This window comes from Diceros bicornis, chromosome 28 (genome assembly GCF_020826845.1).
Source record: "Diceros bicornis minor isolate mBicDic1 chromosome 28, mDicBic1.mat.cur, whole genome shotgun sequence".
Lineage (NCBI taxonomy): Eukaryota > Metazoa > Chordata > Mammalia > Perissodactyla > Rhinocerotidae > Diceros > Diceros bicornis.
In genome coordinates, this window is record NC_080767.1 from 24,823,591 (window position 1) to 24,842,126 (window position 18,536).

The window sequence follows — 18,536 nt, forward strand, 5'->3', positions numbered from 1 at the left end:
TGACAACAACGATACTATTAGCTACTTCTTAATGAGCATCAACCACATGCCAGGCACTGGGCTGAGCATTTTGCAGGTATTATCTCACAACCCACATGTGATTTTGGCATTATTAGCACTATTTTACACATAAGAAGACTGAGGCTAACGAAGGCTTCATTGGCTCAAGATCATTCAGTTAGCCAATGGTAGAATTAAATTTCAAATATAAAGTCTCGCTTTTAAAGACCACTACCTAAAATTCATGAACCTCAGGAAGCTCTTCCTCACATCCAAAGAAATCTTCCACTCTTTATATGAATGCCAACGGCTCCTTCTCAATGCCCGTGGACACTGGGGAGTGACGATCCAACATAAAACTCTCATACAACCCTGTCACAGACATGAGGGCAGCAATCAGACCTCCACTGCCTTCCTCTGTCTGCCTAAGGACGATGCACTTCAGCAGCCACCAGGCCTCTCAGGAGGAAGCCATTGCTAGAAAAACACATTGGAGCTGCTTTTAACCATGTCTTCAATTCCATGACGCCAGTTCTCTGCTACTCGTTCCATCTGCCTGGAACCGTTGGGTACCACGGGCTGGGTGTGGAGCCTAATGAAGCAGAGAGAGGCCAGGTGCTCTCACTCTAGGCCAGAAGGCCCACGGCCACCTCAGTAGCAGGGGGAAGAGATAGATAGTGAAAGACTGGGGATTTAGACCATCATGTTTGGGATTTGCGATGGTCAGCGCAGGCTAACGGAGCACTTCCAAAATTGCGTTTCTATGGATGCTTCTGTTCCACAAGATGTTAATACATGTTCTAAGGGGAAAAACAGAGTCTGTGGTCAAGATGGTTTCACAGATGCTGAGCTAAACAAATTAGCCCAGCTTTCCGCACTGCAGGACTTCCCAGGGTCTTTAAAAGACTACGAAGCATTCGGGAATTTCCAAGAGGAAGAGGGAGTGTGCAGAATATCCAAAACTTTTATTGACTGTGGAGTTCTTTGGTCCAAGAATTTCTTGAGGACCTGTGGGAAACGTGTGATTTAGAAAGCACAGGGCTGGCACATACTATCTTGACTCTTTCTTGCAAGAACCTTGTCTAATGGTGGCAGCAAATCACAAGCGCAATGTTATTAAGTCATTTTTGAAAATTTCTTTAACAGCATCCACTTGAGCACATTTAATGTGCTATTCATTAGCGAGTCTATCTCTAGGGGAAACAGGAGTCCCTGGAGGTCTGTCCCAGGAGGCGTTGGTTACCCTGGATCCCTCTTACACCATCAATTTGAACGTTATAAAACTGAGCCACTTTCCAATGATCTTTGAGGTTAATACACTCATTTATTCAATAAATATTTATTAAGCACTTTCTATGTATTAGGTTTATGAATATGAAGCTTATATGTTTGAGAGGAAGATAGTAAACAAGCAAACAAATAAAAATAACTTGAGACCATAATATTGTGGAAGGAGTAAAAAAGGGTTATGTAACAGAAAATAGTAAGTTGTGGTGGAAAGGTGAAAAATGTTGGATGGGGGTCGTCCTGAAAGACAGTTCTGAGGAGCTGACATTGGAGCTAAGAGCTGAACTGTGAGAAGGGGCCAGGCAGGAGAGCAGCTTGGCGGCAGAAAAAGACTGGGAGAAGAAACAGCAAGTTCTTGGATTCGAAAGTGGGGAACCATTTGCTGTGCTCATGCAACACAAAGGAAATCAGTGCGGCAGGAGCACAAGGAAATGCCAAGCGAGTGAAGAGGGTAGGAGCAGATCCAGAAGGAACGGGGTCTATAAGCCACGACAAGGAGTTTGGATTATATTCTAAAGATAACAGGAAACTATTGAATGATTCAAAGCAGAAGACTGACCTTATCTGGTTTATTTTTCTAAAAAGATTACTCTGGCTGCTTTGGGGAGACCAAATCTCAATGAGGGTATGGTTGCAAGCAGGAGGTGAGAGATGGCAGGGGTCAAAATGGTGACAAAGAAAGGGGAGACACATTTGAGATACATTTGGGGGAAAAATGAATTTCTTCCTGCATTTGTTCTCTTAGGCCCCATCTAACTTATAAATTAAAATAAATTGATACTCAATCATAGTGTAAGTCAAACAGTAGATTTTCATTAATAATCTAATTCTGAAACTATGCTTTAAGAGGGTGAAACAGATAGATTCCAAAGTGAAGGCCAAGTTTTATGCAAAAAAAAAAAAGTTCCATGTGGCTTTGTTTATAATGGTGAAATATTAGAAAGAGTCCAAATGCCTAGCAGTAGGGGCCTCGTAAAGACAGTTATGGTTCCTAAAATGGACTTTTCTTTTGGAAGAACTCAGTGACATAAATGTTTAGTATATGACACCAGGAAATGAATTCGAGATTGGTAGTGAAGGCGGGGCCAGGTTATAGACTTGGAGTCAAGTGTATTTCTGGGGCCTGCATTTGTAGGGAGAATATAGGAGGTGGATTCTTAGTGAATGGTGGAAGAATCAAGATGGATACATAAAGCTGAGTGAAATTACAAGTGACCCTGAATGCCCAACCCATAACAAATGTAAGATCATTTATTCACTCCCTGATACACATTAGCTGAGCATTCCAAGGTAGTCTACATTCATCATTTCATCAGATCCTTAGATCAATCGTCTGATGTAAGGATTGGTATCCCCATTCTACAGAAGAAGAAACTGAGGCTCAGAGACCTCCAATGACTTTTCTAAAGCCACCCAAGTTGAAACTGACTGGGCTGGGATTAGCACCCAGACATTGCTGACCTCAAAGCAACTGTTCTTTATCACGACACAACAGTTCAACCTGGGGTTAACCACATGAGTTCCCAAAAGGAACTCCATCATCAACTTCTGCCTTGCTTTATGACCTCAGCTTAATGTGCAGATCTTGGTTTTGCACTGGATACAGATTTCACAGGATTAAGACCTAGACATTATCTCAGCAAATAACAAGTGTCTACCATGTGTGCAGACTCTGAGTTAGGCCCAGAAATGGAAAGATGATTCAAACAATAAGACAATTCCTGCCTTCGAAGAACTCTCTATTTAGCTAAGGAGAGAGCCAGACAAAAGCAAATTATATTACACAAAAATGAAATCAGTGCTTAACATCTGTATAAAGATGTGGGAGAATTCAGAGTGAATTGTGACTATGACGATCAGTGATGTCTTCATGGAAATGTGCCATGTGAGTTAAGCTTGGAAAGACAGGTAGGATTTCACTAGAACAGAACATAGCAGTTTAGTCAAAAAGTTTGGGTCTCAGACTGTTTAGTTCTTCCTGGCTCTGCTACTTACTAGCATGTCCCTCTGGGAAAGTAGCTACAGCTCTCTGGGCCTTAGTGACATCATCTGTAAAATGGGAATTATCACTCTGCCTGTTTCATAGGGTTGCTAAGAATTGAATGAGATAAGATGTGTATAGCATTTAGCCTGCTGCCTGGAATAAGTGAGTGTCAATAAATGATAATGATTATTCATAGGGGCTGGGCAGGGGATTTCATGCGGGGAGAATGGCATGGAAAAGAACATGGCAGTGGGAACACATCACTTTAGAAGAGAGAGAGAAAAGAGATCAGAGCTCTGTGGCAGCCTTGAATGTCATCTTCATAAGCATCAACGCTTCTGAAGGTACTGGACCACCGCTGAAGCTATGGAAGAAGGAGAGTGACATAATCAGAATCAAGTTGTAGGAACTGGAGAAGTGAGAGGCAAGAAGACGAGTGACCACCTGGAGACTACTGAGTGGACTGAAAGAAAAGGAGATGAGATTTGGAAATCAGGCAATGATAAGGGGGTTTGTCCCATATACCAAGTCACAGAGTAGGTCAGAGAAAGAAAGTGATGATGAGGAGGAGGAGGAGAAGGAGAGAATGGGAGGAAGAAGAGGAGAAAGAGAAGGAGGGAAAGATCTATGTTTTTATTGCATGTTGAGCTGGGCACTGTGCTAATATATTCTAACAAGATAGGAGTGGCTTGGAGAAGCAGAGTGACCTGCCCAAGGTGACATGGTTACTTAACAGCAGAACTGAAATTTTGAGTCCAGTTCTGTCCAATTTACAATGCTCCTAGACTTGACCACTATATTATTCAGGCTATTAAAGAGTGGGCGCAGATCCTGTTCTGAGATTCCAGCCTGAGGATGCCTTCCATGAGAACGGTCTGCCTCTCTTGCATTCTCTAAAATGACACCAGCTACAATTCAAAGAGCACCTACTGTGCTCAGGTCTTCTGCTGGGCCCTTTCCATAGATTGTTGCTAATCTTCTCAACCACTCTGAAAGATGGATGATCCATTAGCATTCTCAGGTGAGGTAGCTGGGGCTCACAGAGGTTAGCTCTACACCTTGGAGCACAAGTCTGCTGTCCCCAAGGCCTCAGCTGAGACGACTTATCAGGGAGACAGCAGCATGAGTTCTATGAGCACAGGGAAGCAAGAGAAGAGGGCACAGCTATTTCTGGTACCTTCATAACCTGAAGACAGCCCACTGACATCCTGGCAAGATGTGCTGGGAGAGCCTACCTCGAGACTGGCTCCTCCTCTTCCGCTTCCCTGCCGAGGCGCTGCGTGGCGCTGGCTGCAGCTGACCAATCTCGATGGGCGTGTTAGCACGGAAACTCTCCTTGAACTTCTGCATCAGGGACTCCACTGTCTCCTGCGTCGCCTCAGCTGCCGCTACAGGGTGGGCAACGGGGCTGAGGTTAGGGTTTGGCCCACCCACAGCCCCTGGAGGTCTGGGCCTGGCCACCCTGAGTCCCTGGAGCTCCCTCCCTGACCCAGTGATGATGCAGAAGCCACAGGTGCCAATATAGATGTATCTGTTGGCTTACTCATTTATTTATTCAATACCACTATGTTCTAGGCACTGCCCCAAGCCCTTGAGATATGGTGGTGAAAAGTCAGACACAATTTATGATTCAAGGAATCCATAGCTTAGTAGGACGTATATCCAGGCATTTCCAACACTGTGCAATACTTCTGTGATAGGAGAGTACAGAGCACTACAGGAGCACCAAGAAGGTTGATCTAGCCCATCGTAGGAGTCACGGCAGGCTTCTTGGAGGAGGCAATATCTATACTGACACCTTAAAGACAAGAAGGAATTAGCAAAGAACATAGGATCAGGGTGGTGTTGCTGAAGAGATTTGGGATCAGAGTGCCCTGGGTATAAGGAGCTGCATGTGCAAAGATTTGAAGCCAGGAAGAACATGGCACTTGAGCAACTGAAAGGAGTTCAGTGTGGCTACAACACAAAGAGAAGATCAGGCTGGAGAGGTAAGCACACCTTGTCAGCCACATTGAGGAGTTCAGATTTTATCCTAACGGCAAAAGGTAATCATCAAAAGGTTTTAAACAGGAAATTGTCATGTTCGAATAAAGTCCCCTTGATAACGATTACTAACTAGAGTATGGAGAATGCAAGCAGACGCAGGGAGAGAGGCCAGAATAGAGGGTTTTGCAGCAGCCAGCCAGAGGCAATGATGGCCTGAACTAGAAGAGTGGCAGTGAAGGTAGACAGCAGTCATGGGTCAAACAACATTTTAGGAGACACAACTACAGTGCTGTAATACGCAGATCACTTGGCATAATATCCCGATTTTACTAAAGGGAAATTGAGACCCCCCCCCCAACAAGGCACGTGACTTGCTCTAAGCTAGCAAGCAGCAGGATCAGGCCTCCTAACTCCTCGTCCAACGTCCCAATGATGTGTTAGTAGCTACATTTCCAAAAAATTTCAAAATTAAGATTGCTAGAAAGTTCGAGAGAATGGAGAGACTGAAGTCAGAAGGGCAAAGAGAAAAAGGTAGAAGATAGAAAAAAAAGAAGCAGAAAAGCTTGAAAAGGAAAGAGAGAGGCAAGATAAAAGGCCAGGAGAGGAAACGAGGAAGAAGACAAGGAAATTGGTGAATGGCCTCAGTGCCTTTGTTCTGAGAAATTCCCAGAGAGTCAGACTTTGAAATCTTCATACTGAGGCCTCCCTCCATCTACGTCTCTAGCGTCTAGGAATTTTCTTCTTCTTAGTTTCAGCTACCTGCTGTCTGATACCAAGAGATGGGATGTGTCAAAGATTCCTGCTTCTTTGAAGGAGTTTCAGCAGACTGGACAAAGAAGGCTTCTGAACATCGCGACACCAACTTCTAAGGAGCTCCTGCTTTCTCAGGAAAGCTTATCAGCTTAGATAGATGTGTCTGCACGGTAGCTCATACCCAGAGGGCTGGTTGGGGCATTGGGGTCTGTGAGAAGCCCCACCTTTGGGGACATTAAGGGGAATCTATGTTTGCTAAGGAAAAGACAATTGACAATACAAATTAACCACGTGGTGGCATTATAACTTTCTCGCCTGCCTCTCTTGCTATCTCTCTCCCCACGTATCTAATTAGGTCTATTTGAAGGAGAACCAAGGGGAAGATCCCAAGCACAGGCCCCCTCCTCCAAATCTGTGATGCAGAGCCCGCAGCAAGAGGCTACAGTCCAATTGTGAGAAGCACTGTCATGTCTGATCCTGATGCTTTAAACTCAGAGGGGAGAGTGATTTGCCCCAAATTGTAAGAGTTGGGCTATACTGTGGTCAAAAGTCCAGAGCAAGCCATGGTCTGGAATCTTCCAAGAGAGGGACTCACACAGGTCTGTCACACATCATGCATTTATCCATCTTCCCATTCATTCATTCACTCAACAGTATTTCAGAGAAATCATAATGTACCTGTGATGAGCATAGGAGGTATGTCTTAGTCTGCCCGGACTGCCATAACAAAACTCGTAGACTGGATAAAACAACAGATATTTATATTCTCACAGTCCTGGAGGCTGGAGGTCTGAGATCAGGGTACCAGCATGGTTGGGTTCTAGTGAAGGCTCTCTTCTTGGCTTGCAGATGGCTGCTTCTCAATGCCATGGCATTGGGGGTGGGGGGATGGGGGGGAGGCCTTCCTCTTCTTCTAAGGCCACAGTCCAATCAGATTAGCGTGCCGCCTTTATGATCTCATTTATCTTAATTACCCCTTAAAAAAACTATCTCCAAATACAGTCTGCTATGGACTGAATTATGTCTCTCCTAAAATTTATATGTTGAAGCCCTAAGCCCCAATGTAACTGTATTTGGAGATAGGGCTTTTAGTAGACAATTAAAGTTACATGAGATCATAAGGGGAGGGTCCTAATTCAATAGAACAGGTGTTCTTATAAGAAGAGAAAAAAGAGAAATCCATCTCTCTCTCCATGTGCACAAACTGAGAAAAGGCACTGTAGGCACACCATGAGAAGGCAGCCATCTGCAAGCCAGAACCCAACCACACTGGCACCCTGATCTTGGACTTCCAGCCTCCAGAGCTGTAAGAAAATAAATTTCTATTGTTGAAGCCACCCAGTCTATGGTATTTTGTTATGGCAGCCTGAATAGACTAAGACACTGTCACATTGCGGGTTAAGGCTTCAACATATGAATTGGGCAGGGGGGACACAAACATTCAGTCCATAACAAGGTACCATGATGAAAAATCAAACAAAGAAAACCCCTCATGATGCTCACCAGATACACAGGAAGACCAATATTAATGAAATGATTGACATATAAATGTAAAAATTTACAAATGAAATATACTATAAAGGAGAGGTGGAAGATGATACAAGAGACTCTATTAGGGGAATATGGCCTAATCACGGCAACTTGCTTCAAAGAAGGGAGCAGTGTGATTTAGGTCTGAAAAGAGTCTGAGTTAATAGGATGAGAGGAAGTGGTGGGGGAGGGGTGAGGTGAAAAGAGCAGGAGAGACAGAAGGAAGAGTCTCAACAAAGACCCCCCGGGCAGAAGGAACACAGAAGGGGCTGCAATCGCCACTGGGCCTGAAACACTGCAAGCAAGTGGTCTGAGATAACGCTGTAGAGACAGCAAGTCCTAATCCTAATGCTGATCCTAAGCCTAACCCTCACCCTAACTCTAACCCTTCTGGGTCTTGCTAAGGATAGAACTTGCTGAAGGTTTTAGACAGGAGAGTGACTTGATCAGATTTTCATGTCGCGAAGATAGCTCTAGCAGCAGAGAGAAGAATTCATTGGAGAAGGACAGAAATGGAAGTGAGAAAGCCAACTAGGAGATGGTGCAATAGTGCAGAAGTCCAGAGATGATGGTAGCCTGGATAGGCTAGTAGAGGTAGAGGTGGAGAAGTAGAGAGAGCAGCAGAGAGAGCAGAGACAGGAGTAGTAGAGCAGTAGGGATGGAGAAGTGGGCAAATTTGAGAGCTATTTTGTAGGTCCAACGTTCTCAGAATTTGGTGACTGATTGGTAAAGGTGGACAAGGAAGTGGGAAGAATGGAGGATGACTCTTGGTCTGGCCTCCACAGAGGCAGAATGATGGCAGCTCCCAATGAGAGGAGGAAGAAGGGAACATGTTTGAGGGGAGTGCACATGAGTTTGGTTTTACATATGAACATTTGGTGTCTTCCAGATGTCTAAGTGGAGGGGTTGAGTAGACAGTTATCTGGGTCTCACACTCTAGGAGAGAGCTGAACTCTATAAATGCATTCCTTGGAAGAGGTAAAGGGGGAGTAATGGTTAAGAACAAGAGCTTCCGGCACAGTGCAGGCAATGGAACACATATTCATTCCTAATCTATACTTGCTGTTCTCCATTTGCACCCTCAGATCTACCCTCCACCTCTGGTTCATTCTGCCCCATTCTACGTCCTAGAGGCGGACCCTCTACGGGCAACTTCATGGCTCATAGCTATCTGGCTACTAGCTGGGTTTGCCCCGAAGGACGCTCTGGCAGGATATGGGAGGAGAGAATTGGGGGTATGTCTTCCCTTGCCCCTTTCCTGTTCTGAACCATATTTCTGATAGAGTCTGGACCCTCGACAATTACAGCTGCTGCCAGGGGCCCCTTTTCCACAGATCCAGTTCTCACAGGCTCCAGTAAAACCATTTCCTCTCCCTGCCCCCTCAGTTCTAGGGGTTAGTAGTGGCTTCCTGATATTTGTTGTCCTTGGTTCCTCGATACCCCCATGTTGATTCTCTTCACTGTGCCTACACCTCTATAAATAGTCACTTCATTGAATTTCTCCTGAAAATCGCATTTGAGGTCGCCTTTGTTGTCCAGCTGGGACCTTGACTGATACACCATCCCTTTTTGTCATGGCTCTGACATTCAGCAATTCCTAAAGGTCAGCCTCTTCCCATCCTGTTATTTCTGCTTTACTTTCTCCTAAGCTGATGCAGATTTGACTGGCTGGGAGGAGAGGAAGACACACAGAGAGGGAAGGTTTGCTCCCTGAGCTGCAAGGGTTTCTGATCCTGACTGTAGCAAATCCCATCCATCTGTTTGGCTGCTCTTGCCTCGGCGACAGTGCCAAGAGCCCAGACAGGCTTAGAGGGGGAAGTGCTTGTGCAAACCCCTCTATGGACTCTTTCTTTCTGCATACCGCTTTCTCCTGACTCCATTCCTCCTGATCCCATTCGGTAGCTCTATCAATACCAATATATCAAGTTGTCCAAACAAGCTACATTACCTCCTGGTACCCGCTGAGCTCTGCCTTCTCAGAGTGGCAAAATGCTTACCCGTCGCCTGGATGAATGCAACAGATGGTGCTTGATCTGAGCATCACGGCAGGCCCAGCAAGGGGAGGGCGAGGAGCAAGGAGCGGGGAAGCTGCCTCTTTCTAATTGACATATGAAAGACTGTCAAGTTTAATGGGAATGAACCACTGGGGCCTGAGAAGAGGAGCTCTGGCTCCCACACCGAGATAGAGAGAGAGGAAAGGAGAGGTGAGGAAAAGGGAGGAGGGATGAGGAAGAGAAAACAAGAATGGAAAGGAAGATTGTGCTCAATAATCAAGGGCAGGGGCAAGGAAGGAGAAGGCAAAGAAGAGTGGAAAGGAGGGGAGAGAGCAGGCAAACAATGAAGAGAGAATAGAGGGAAAAAAGGAGTAGAAGGACAGGAAAGGAGACAGAGAAAGCAAGAGAAGAGAAAGCAGAAGGCGGAGAAGAGGGCGGACTCCAAGTGCCTTTGCAGGTGTGTGGAGTGTGTTGGTCTTCAGATACCAAGCAAGCTTCAGCCTGATCCTCTACCCTGCAGCACAGGCACTGCACGCTGTGTCTGCACTGGCACTCAACAATTCTACATTCAAATTCTCATCGCTGCTCTTTCCCCCACACAGCCTGGGACGTTCTACCACTGAAACTCGCGTGACTTTGGGTTCAATTTCCTGTATCACCTTTATCACCCTCTTTAATTTTTCTAGACTCGTCTAGCCTCTGTAGGAAGAAAATTTGCAATTCTCGAATACCAACTCTTTGCCAAGCAAGGAGCCTGGCATTACCTTATGTTTTATTTATTCCTACTAAAAACCCTGAAAGGTAAGTATAATTAGCTGCTCTTTAGAAATGAGGAAACCGAGACTCGAGGAAGTTAAATAATCTCCTAGGGTCAAACAGCTTAGAAATAGCAGAACTGGGATTTGGACCCAGGTTATGGTGACTCTGATGACCCTGCTCCATCCAATGCACCACCCTACACATACTCTTTCGGACTTGCCTAGTGGATGGAGATCCCAGTCTTTGAGTTTGGATGTGACTTCTTTGGGCCTGGAAAGTGATTCTGATAACCCAGCCCCTCTTACATCATCTGTGCAAAGAGCCCCAGGCAATATGGCCCTGGCTGGAGCCAGGGGCTCAACTTGATTGGAGACTGACTTGCTATGCCAGAGGACCCTCGCTCAGTGTTCATGGTCAAGACCGTCCAGCCTGGAGGTCCTAGGCCCAGCTCATGCCCCATTTGTCAGTTCTGTCTCATTACAGAACTATGTTTGGAGAACCAAACAACAGGTAGGCATTAATTGCCCATATTGCCTAGTGTAAGTGAGAAAGCACACTGGGGTTCCAATGTCAGTTCTGCCATTGTGTGACCTTGAGCTACTCCCTTCTCGTTTACAACTCTCAGTTTCCTCCTCTGTAAATGTCTGCAGGGTTGTTGGGGGGATTAAATGTAATTATGTACATAAATTGTCTAACAGAGCTTCTAGAACACAGTAAGTGATCAAGAAAGAGTAAATATTACCCAAATTCCTCTCACTAACCCTTCAGTTTCATGATTCGTCAGTCTATTCATCCATTGAGAAAGTCATCTGCATTATAAGATATCCACTTTGGAAATTCCTTCAGAGAGCATATATTTCCCCTTTTATTCAGAAGTGAAAATAGAGGCACTGGGAGACAAAGTCATAAGTCAGCAGTAGACCAAGGTCCAGCACTCAAGTCTCCTATTTCTACTACTCCTCCCTGTTTCCCCAAATTCTAGGATAATTTTAACCTTAGATCTTATAGTGATTAATTTTATGTGTCCATTTGGCTAAGCCATGGTACCCAGATATTTGGTCAAACATTTTTCTAGATGTTTCCGCGCAGGTAAATGTTAAATGAGATTAACATTTAAATTAGTAGACTTGGAGTAAGATAACCCTCCATAATGTGGGTGGGCTTCATCTGATTACTTGAAGGTCTTAAGAGAAAAAAGACTGACCTCCCCCAAAGAAAAAGCAATTCTGCCAGCAGATTACCTTCAGACTTGAGCTGCAACATCAACTCTTCCCTGGATCTCTAGCCTACCAGCCTACCCTGAAAATTTTGGACTTGTCAGCCTCCACAATCACATGAGATGATTCCGTAAAATAAATTTCTCTCTCTCTCGATAGATGATAAATAGATAGATAGATAGATAGATAGTATATAATCAACAGATGATATAGTATAGATATCTATATCTCCTATTGATTCTATTTCTCTAGAGAACTCTAATACAGACCTCAACTTGTGTTCCCAAGCTTTGGGCTGGGCACACTAAAATTCGAAGATTAGGGGGAAAGTAATAAGAGAAGACATCCCAGTCCTAAAGTATACCTCAGCTGGGAAGACCTGGTGTATATGCAAAGAACCATCAAATTTGGAAGTTGTGAGAGTTCAGTCACTGAATCAAGCATTCCATCTCATATAGGAGTCACCTCTTCATGAAAAGATAAAAAATAAATAAATAACATGGGCCGGCCCCGTGGCTTAGTGGTTAAGTGCACGCACTCCGCTACTGGCAGCCCTGGTTTGGATCCCGGGTGCGCACCGCTGCAATGCTTCTCCGGCCATGCTGAGGCCGCATCCCACATACAGCAACTAGAAGGAAGTGCAACTATGACATACAACTATCTACTGGGGCTTTGAGGAAAAAAAGGAGGAGGATTGGCAATAAATGTTAGCTCAGAGCCAGTCTTCCTCAGCAAAAAGAGGAGGATTAGCATGGATGTTAGCTCAGGGCTGATCTTCCTCACAATAAATAAATAAATAAATAAATAAATAAATAAATAAATAAAATAACAAAGAAAACAGCCAGTCTCCTTAGCCAAATGAGAATGTTCCACTACTAGAAGAAATTTAAAACCCATGTACACATTTTTAAAAACGGCCACCTCTTCCCAATTCTCAGGGATAAAATGTTGATGGATAGAATTTTCTCGCTTTTTAGTTTTTACTCCCACATATTTTCTTAAACCTTTGGTGCCTGGTACAACTTATCTTCAAGCAAGTGCCTGCAGACAAGACAAATGAACAAACAGCAACAAATATAAATTGAAACACTTGGGAACAGCCTTTTCTCATATACACAGTCTCAGGCCTGTCACTTAACAGTGCAGACTTGTAGGATGGTCATAATTTCTGCTGGAGAACTGCCTCGAGTTTGAATGATGAAAGTAAATTTAGTGATATTTTCCTTTGCTCTGTTAAAAACACAGTACCTTCTAGGTTCTGTCGAGCTGGTTCCACAGTCCCTAGCCAGGACACAGATGGTCTCTAAGATTCCTCTCAGCTCCACGGCCTTGTAGTTCTAAATCTTAGTGAACTGTGCTTTCAACACGATGAATGCAATGACCACAGGAACTGCACTCTTTAGTTTGCAAAGCACTTTCACCTCTCTCAACTAACGCTATCTTCACAACCTCCCAATTTACTGCGCCCATAAAGGCAAAGGAGATTTCCAAAGGTCAGGCTGGAGTTGATACCACAAATCACCAAGTCCTGTTCAAGGGAAAAAGGGTCAAGTGGCTAGACAGGCTAGCTCAAAGACTTCTTGGTCACTTTATTACCACCTTGGAGGCAAGGCATGGCTATGGAAAGACTCTGGAGTGAGTCACAGTCTGAAATGTTAGCTGTTTCATACCAGCTGCAAGACTTGGGCAAATCACTTAACTACTCAGAGCCTTTGCTTCTCCAAGTGTGAAAATGGGGCTTGCGATTTCAAATTCATAAAGCTGTTTTTGGATTAAATGAGATGTTAAAATGCTTATCACAGTGCCTGATACAGAGTAAGCGTTTTAAGGATGAGAGTTAATAGCATCATTGGCAAAAATATCTTAAACCGTCAATCATAGCAAATCCAGATCTTCTGTCCAACCCTGGGTGGCGTGTACATGCCCATAATCTGATGGAACTCACAGTCACTAGCCAGATGCCTCTCCTAGACTCATCCCTTCTATGACTGCACAGGAAGGCCATGTATGTGGCTCAGCACTCCTTGGGACTGGAGGGCCACCTATACTCTACAACAGGAATTCTTCAGCCAACACCATTACTGGGTGCAGTTTCCAGAGGTGGGCACCGGGGACATTGATGAACCGAACATTGTCCCTTCTCTCACACACAACACTGTTTAATGGAAGAGAAGGGTAGAGATAATGACAATAGAGTGTGCCCAGGTAGAGAGGAAAGTGTGACAAGCTGAAAACATGCCCGTTAATCTCTTTTGTGAGCAGAAAGACTATCAAAAATTCCCAGAGGAGATGCCAACTTGTCTGAGCCTTAAAGAATGCAGAACCAGGTAAATAGGATAATATAAAGAGTAGCATCAGTAGGCGAAAGGGACAAGGACTGTAGAGAAAAATCCCACACAGTTTGGTCCTTCTAAAGTTTAAAATGAGAGATGATTTTACCACCAAGAAAATCCATCTTTGAGCCAGGAAGAAGGGCTGGCTCTTCCTACCCACTCGTACCTCCTTTCCCAGATCCAACTTCAAAAAGCCCACCTATTTTGAGAGCCCTGCTCTCCAGCCCTGTGCCTGCTACAGTTATCTCAGGTACTCGGGGTGTAGTGAGGGCATGCAGTGTGGGAATCTGAGAGACCCGGGTTGAAACCTCCATTCCATCACTTATTTATTATGTGACTTTGGGTACTGGGCATGTTCTTTAACTTCTCTAAGCCCGGGCTCCTCATCTGTAAAACCTTGAGCATAAATCTCCCTCAGGAATTGTGGGCTTTTGTGTTTTTTGTATTACATTCAATGCAATAATATATGCAAAGTGCTTAGCACAATACCCAAAACAGAGCACTAAACAAAGTAGAGCTTTATTATCGTTATTGTTAGCCGGCTTAAGTGAGACAAGCTTGCAGAGGGCCTTGTTTAACTGAGTCAAAGCTTAAGACATGCTGGGTTCCCCACTTCCCTTTGGGGTAACTCATCGCCTTTGACTAACGACTGTGGACTCCCACTCCCTGTTGTCCTCTCATGCATAAATTTTACTATCCTCCCTGGCCCCTGTAACATCTAGGGGTTCTGTCTCCACTCTACTTCGGCCAACCTCCATCATGGTTATACCTTGGATCTAGCCGTAACCTGGGACCTGGATATGGCTGCAACATTGATCCTGGAATAGAGCTCATGGCTGTCTGTCTACTCTCATACCTTGCTCTGTCATGCTCATCGAGTATGTGCTTTGACCTCTAAGAGATCACCAGGTCCCGAATTTAGGCATACTGTGGCAAACGTTTGTGATTATATATATATATACCTGTTGCTGATGAAGATCTAGCTACATCATTAAGAGCCAGAGGAAGTCATTTTTCGAGCAGCTGGTTGGCAGGGAGGGGAGAATCCCACTCTCTTACTCCTACTCCCTTCCTCCACAGAGATTTCACCTCCTCCTGTTTTCACTTCTTCCCCCAGAGAGTTATCTTGGACTTCTCTGGTTGATCTGTTACCAAGGTTCAACTAAATGTAACATTCCAATTTGCCAAGAGCACCTCATTAGTCACGTAATCACAATAACAATAATAATACTTACCATTTATGGAATGTTTATGATGGGACAGGTATTATTTTCAGGTAAACACAGCCATGATTTAATGTAATTCTCATAATGACTGCAGTACATGGAACTATTAGCTTCAGTTCTTCACCCCTCCCTGCACCCATGCTTTTGCTATAGCATCACTGTAGATGGAATGTACCTCACTGCCCCTTGATTTGTGCTTGGCTGTGTGACTTGTTTAGGCCAAAGGTCTGTGGGTGGAAGTCAGCATGTGACAGTTATGAGCATAGGCTTCAAGAGGCATTACGTATTTCTGCTCGCACATTTATACCTCCCACCACCATGAGGAGGACTCATCCCAGCCAGTCTGCTGGTCCAAGGAGGATGAGCAACACATGGTAGACTCACAGCTCTGCACCATGGAGCAGAGTCACCCTACTCCTACAGCCTAGGTCACTGACCCCAGCCAACCTGTAGATGATGAGCAAACCCATCTGACATGAGCACAACACTCCACCTGATCCTCACACACATGACAAATCAATGTTTATCAGTGGATGCCACTGAATTTTGCAGTTGTTTCTTACGTAGCATTGTCGTGGCAATGACTGACCAATACACAACTTGTCAAGATACATATTATCTCCATCTTATAAATGAGTAAGTGAGGCACACCAAGATTAATTAATTTTTCAAGGGTCATATAGCCTATAAATAGCAAAGCTGGAGGAATATCTTCACATACTACTTCATGGCTTGTTTTGCAGTGGTACCAATAAACAGAGTTTAATGAATTGACTTCCACATTGGAGGGGATGAAAGGAACCCCTCTCAGCCAGCTTCCCTTTAGACCATATTACCGATGATTATGAGTATAAACCCAGAAGTCACAATCACTTGAAACCAAGGTGTCCTTCTTCAGTGGCACAAGACTCTTAACACATCCATTCAGAGCTTTCAGGGTTGGGCTATGCTTGCTGAATGAATAACAAATGTTTCATGCTGTATATGACTGAGCACTGAAGGAGGGCTATGAAAAACACACATTGTGACATAGGTCCTTTACTAACCCATGCTGTGGTGGGGAAGGGTTGACCAGAGAGCAGAATATGGAACTGGAACAATTCTCACCACTTCAGCTGGCAGATTTTACACCCATCTTCCTTTAAACTAAGGGCAAATCTTCCCAGTGCAAAAGGATGTTTATCTATTTAAACACATGTAAGTCAACTATAGCAAATAGCAGAGGTTTTGGAGTGGAATTAATGCAGCCGCATTATAAATATGTCCTATTTCTCAACATTAAATTCTTAAAAATAGACTAGCTAAATATATAGATAACGGATTGAGGCTGAGTTGGCGTTACTATAAGGCTCAGGATTTTCCATTTAACGACTTATAATTTCAATTTCCCATGTCTACGTGACAGTTAGAGCAGGCTTGCTTTATTGTTGGTGCTTACATGCTACCGCCACACAAAAATGCAAGCAGAGAGCTACAGAGCAACCTCAGGGGGAGGGGACAGCAGAGAAGACCGAACTGGAAACTCAGCAGATTTGGAGGAAGAAGACCAGATCTTCATTTCCGGCTCAGCTGCCGTGTGACTTTGGACACCTCACCAAGCCTCTCTGAGCCTCAGGAAATGAAAATTTCCCTGAGACGCGTGTTAAAGCACTCGATAAGCCAGGTCACTCTCAAGTTTCCGTTATTGCTACTTCACTATTACTAGTAGAGGCTGGAGTTCTGAATTCTGCTCTTCTCACCTTTAACCCAACAGACGGTACATACAAAGAGGTGAAGCAAAACAACATGGTAAAAACATGGTGCGAAATTATTTTATTATTACACGGAGTTTCAAATCCTGGATCTGCCTGTTAGCACCCACTCACCCCCGAGTACAATGACACTGCCTCTCTGAGCCTCAGTTGTGCTTCATTTATTAAATGGAGAAGAGGCTACCTACAACAAAGATTTAAATAAGCACACTAGTGACACCATCAAGTCATATTTGTTCACTCACATGTTTACAGCGGACACCATTACCTCATCAGAAGCCTGGGAAGTGGATGACGTTAGTATCCCCACATGGGGACAGAGCTGGACCTGGAGCCCCAGCTGGTCTGACTCCTATGGTCCTAACCACTGCAGATATGATGCAAATAGAAGAGGAACAAAAGGAGGATGTGGAGGGAGCAGTAAAGGGATCAGCCTATGGAAAGTCAGGGCTGCCCCAAGCATCTATGGGGGGCTGCCATGTTGGATATGGGGTCATATATGCATCTCAGAAATTAGTTTTATTCCATGGTTAGCTAATCCTGAATTATCTTCTTCTTTCCTCATTTAGTCCTGGTTAAAAGTGGCTCAGCTAAGTATTATGGATACCTTCTTTTTTCTCTATCCTTTTCTCAGGGAACAGCCAAAAAACTAAGCTAAGGCAGTAGAGAAGACTGGAAATCATGTCTTTAGTGGAGCAGAACAAATTCCTCCTCTGCTGTTTTTTGGTGAAATAATAGAGATCCATCCTAGCGACCCATTTGCACAGCGAGCCTGCATGCACGGGCGGATAGGTCTTGAGGAATGCTCTCATTTTGCCAGATGTGCACAATGAGGTAGAGAAATGTGATAAAAAAACAACAAAAAAAAAGAAGAGATAGAGAGAGAGGCTGCGATAGAACCTCCAAACCAAGCTTGTCTAGTAACAACACTGGAGATTCCAACAGCCCTGGAAGGAGGCTCACACTCCAGCCACTGTTCTGATAAGGGAGTATTCTAAGAATATGAACAACGTGTGCTCTCTGTCTCCTCTGAGTGTCTGCCGCTTCTTCCTGACCCTTTATTTCTTATCAGTCACCTCCTGATTTAAACTTCCAGAAGTTGGAGCCCAAATACCTGGATTAGACATGGGTGTCCAAGCAGATTTTTTGGAGTCCTCATCAATAATATAGATTTTATAAACACACATTCAGCTGGGGGTTCTTCCTCCCTCTCCTGGCTTATATAATTTCCATTCAATAATTTGGGCATCAGAGACCTCAAGATGAGTTAACAGTAAGGTGGCCATTGAGAAAGTAACATATATTCTTAAGCTACATTCATAGAAGCATAAAGTCTTAGAACCAAGAAGGGGACAGCTCTACTCTGCATTGCTCAGACCACACCTAGAGGACTGTGCTGAGATCTGAGTGTCACATGAAGAATACTGTTAGCAAAGTAGAGCAGGTCCAGCTGTGAGATGCTAGTTTGACATGAAGGCTTGTAATGGTATCATAGGGAACAATAAGACACCGTGAGGGAGGAAAAGTTAGCTGCCTTCAATTATTTGACGGGCTGTAGTACTAATACTACTTCTAATACTAGTGTTTCACATTCTTATTACTGCAGCTCTGTCCCACGCACCATGATACATGCATTACCTATGTTATAATTACAAGAACTAATTTTTTTGAGTGCTTACACTGGGCCAGATACCTACTAAAGTGCTTCGCAGAAAT

General features: G+C 44.2%; 1 protein-coding gene across 4 annotated transcripts in view; it reads right to left on the minus strand.

The window, feature by feature from the left end:
- Nucleotides 1-18,536, minus strand: part of ASTN2 (astrotactin 2) — an 831,863-nt gene that overhangs the window by 580,723 nt on the left and 232,604 nt on the right. For 3 of the 4 annotated variants that reach the window (XM_058523879.1, XM_058523877.1, XM_058523876.1), the window contains exon 4: nucleotides 4,507-4,659. The exons of the other annotated variant lie outside the window; for it this stretch is intronic. In XM_058523879.1, coding sequence (XP_058379862.1) covers nucleotides 4,507-4,659 — 153 coding nt within the window. The remainder of the gene's footprint in view (nucleotides 1-4,506; nucleotides 4,660-18,536) is intronic. 4 annotated transcript variants of the gene reach the window in all.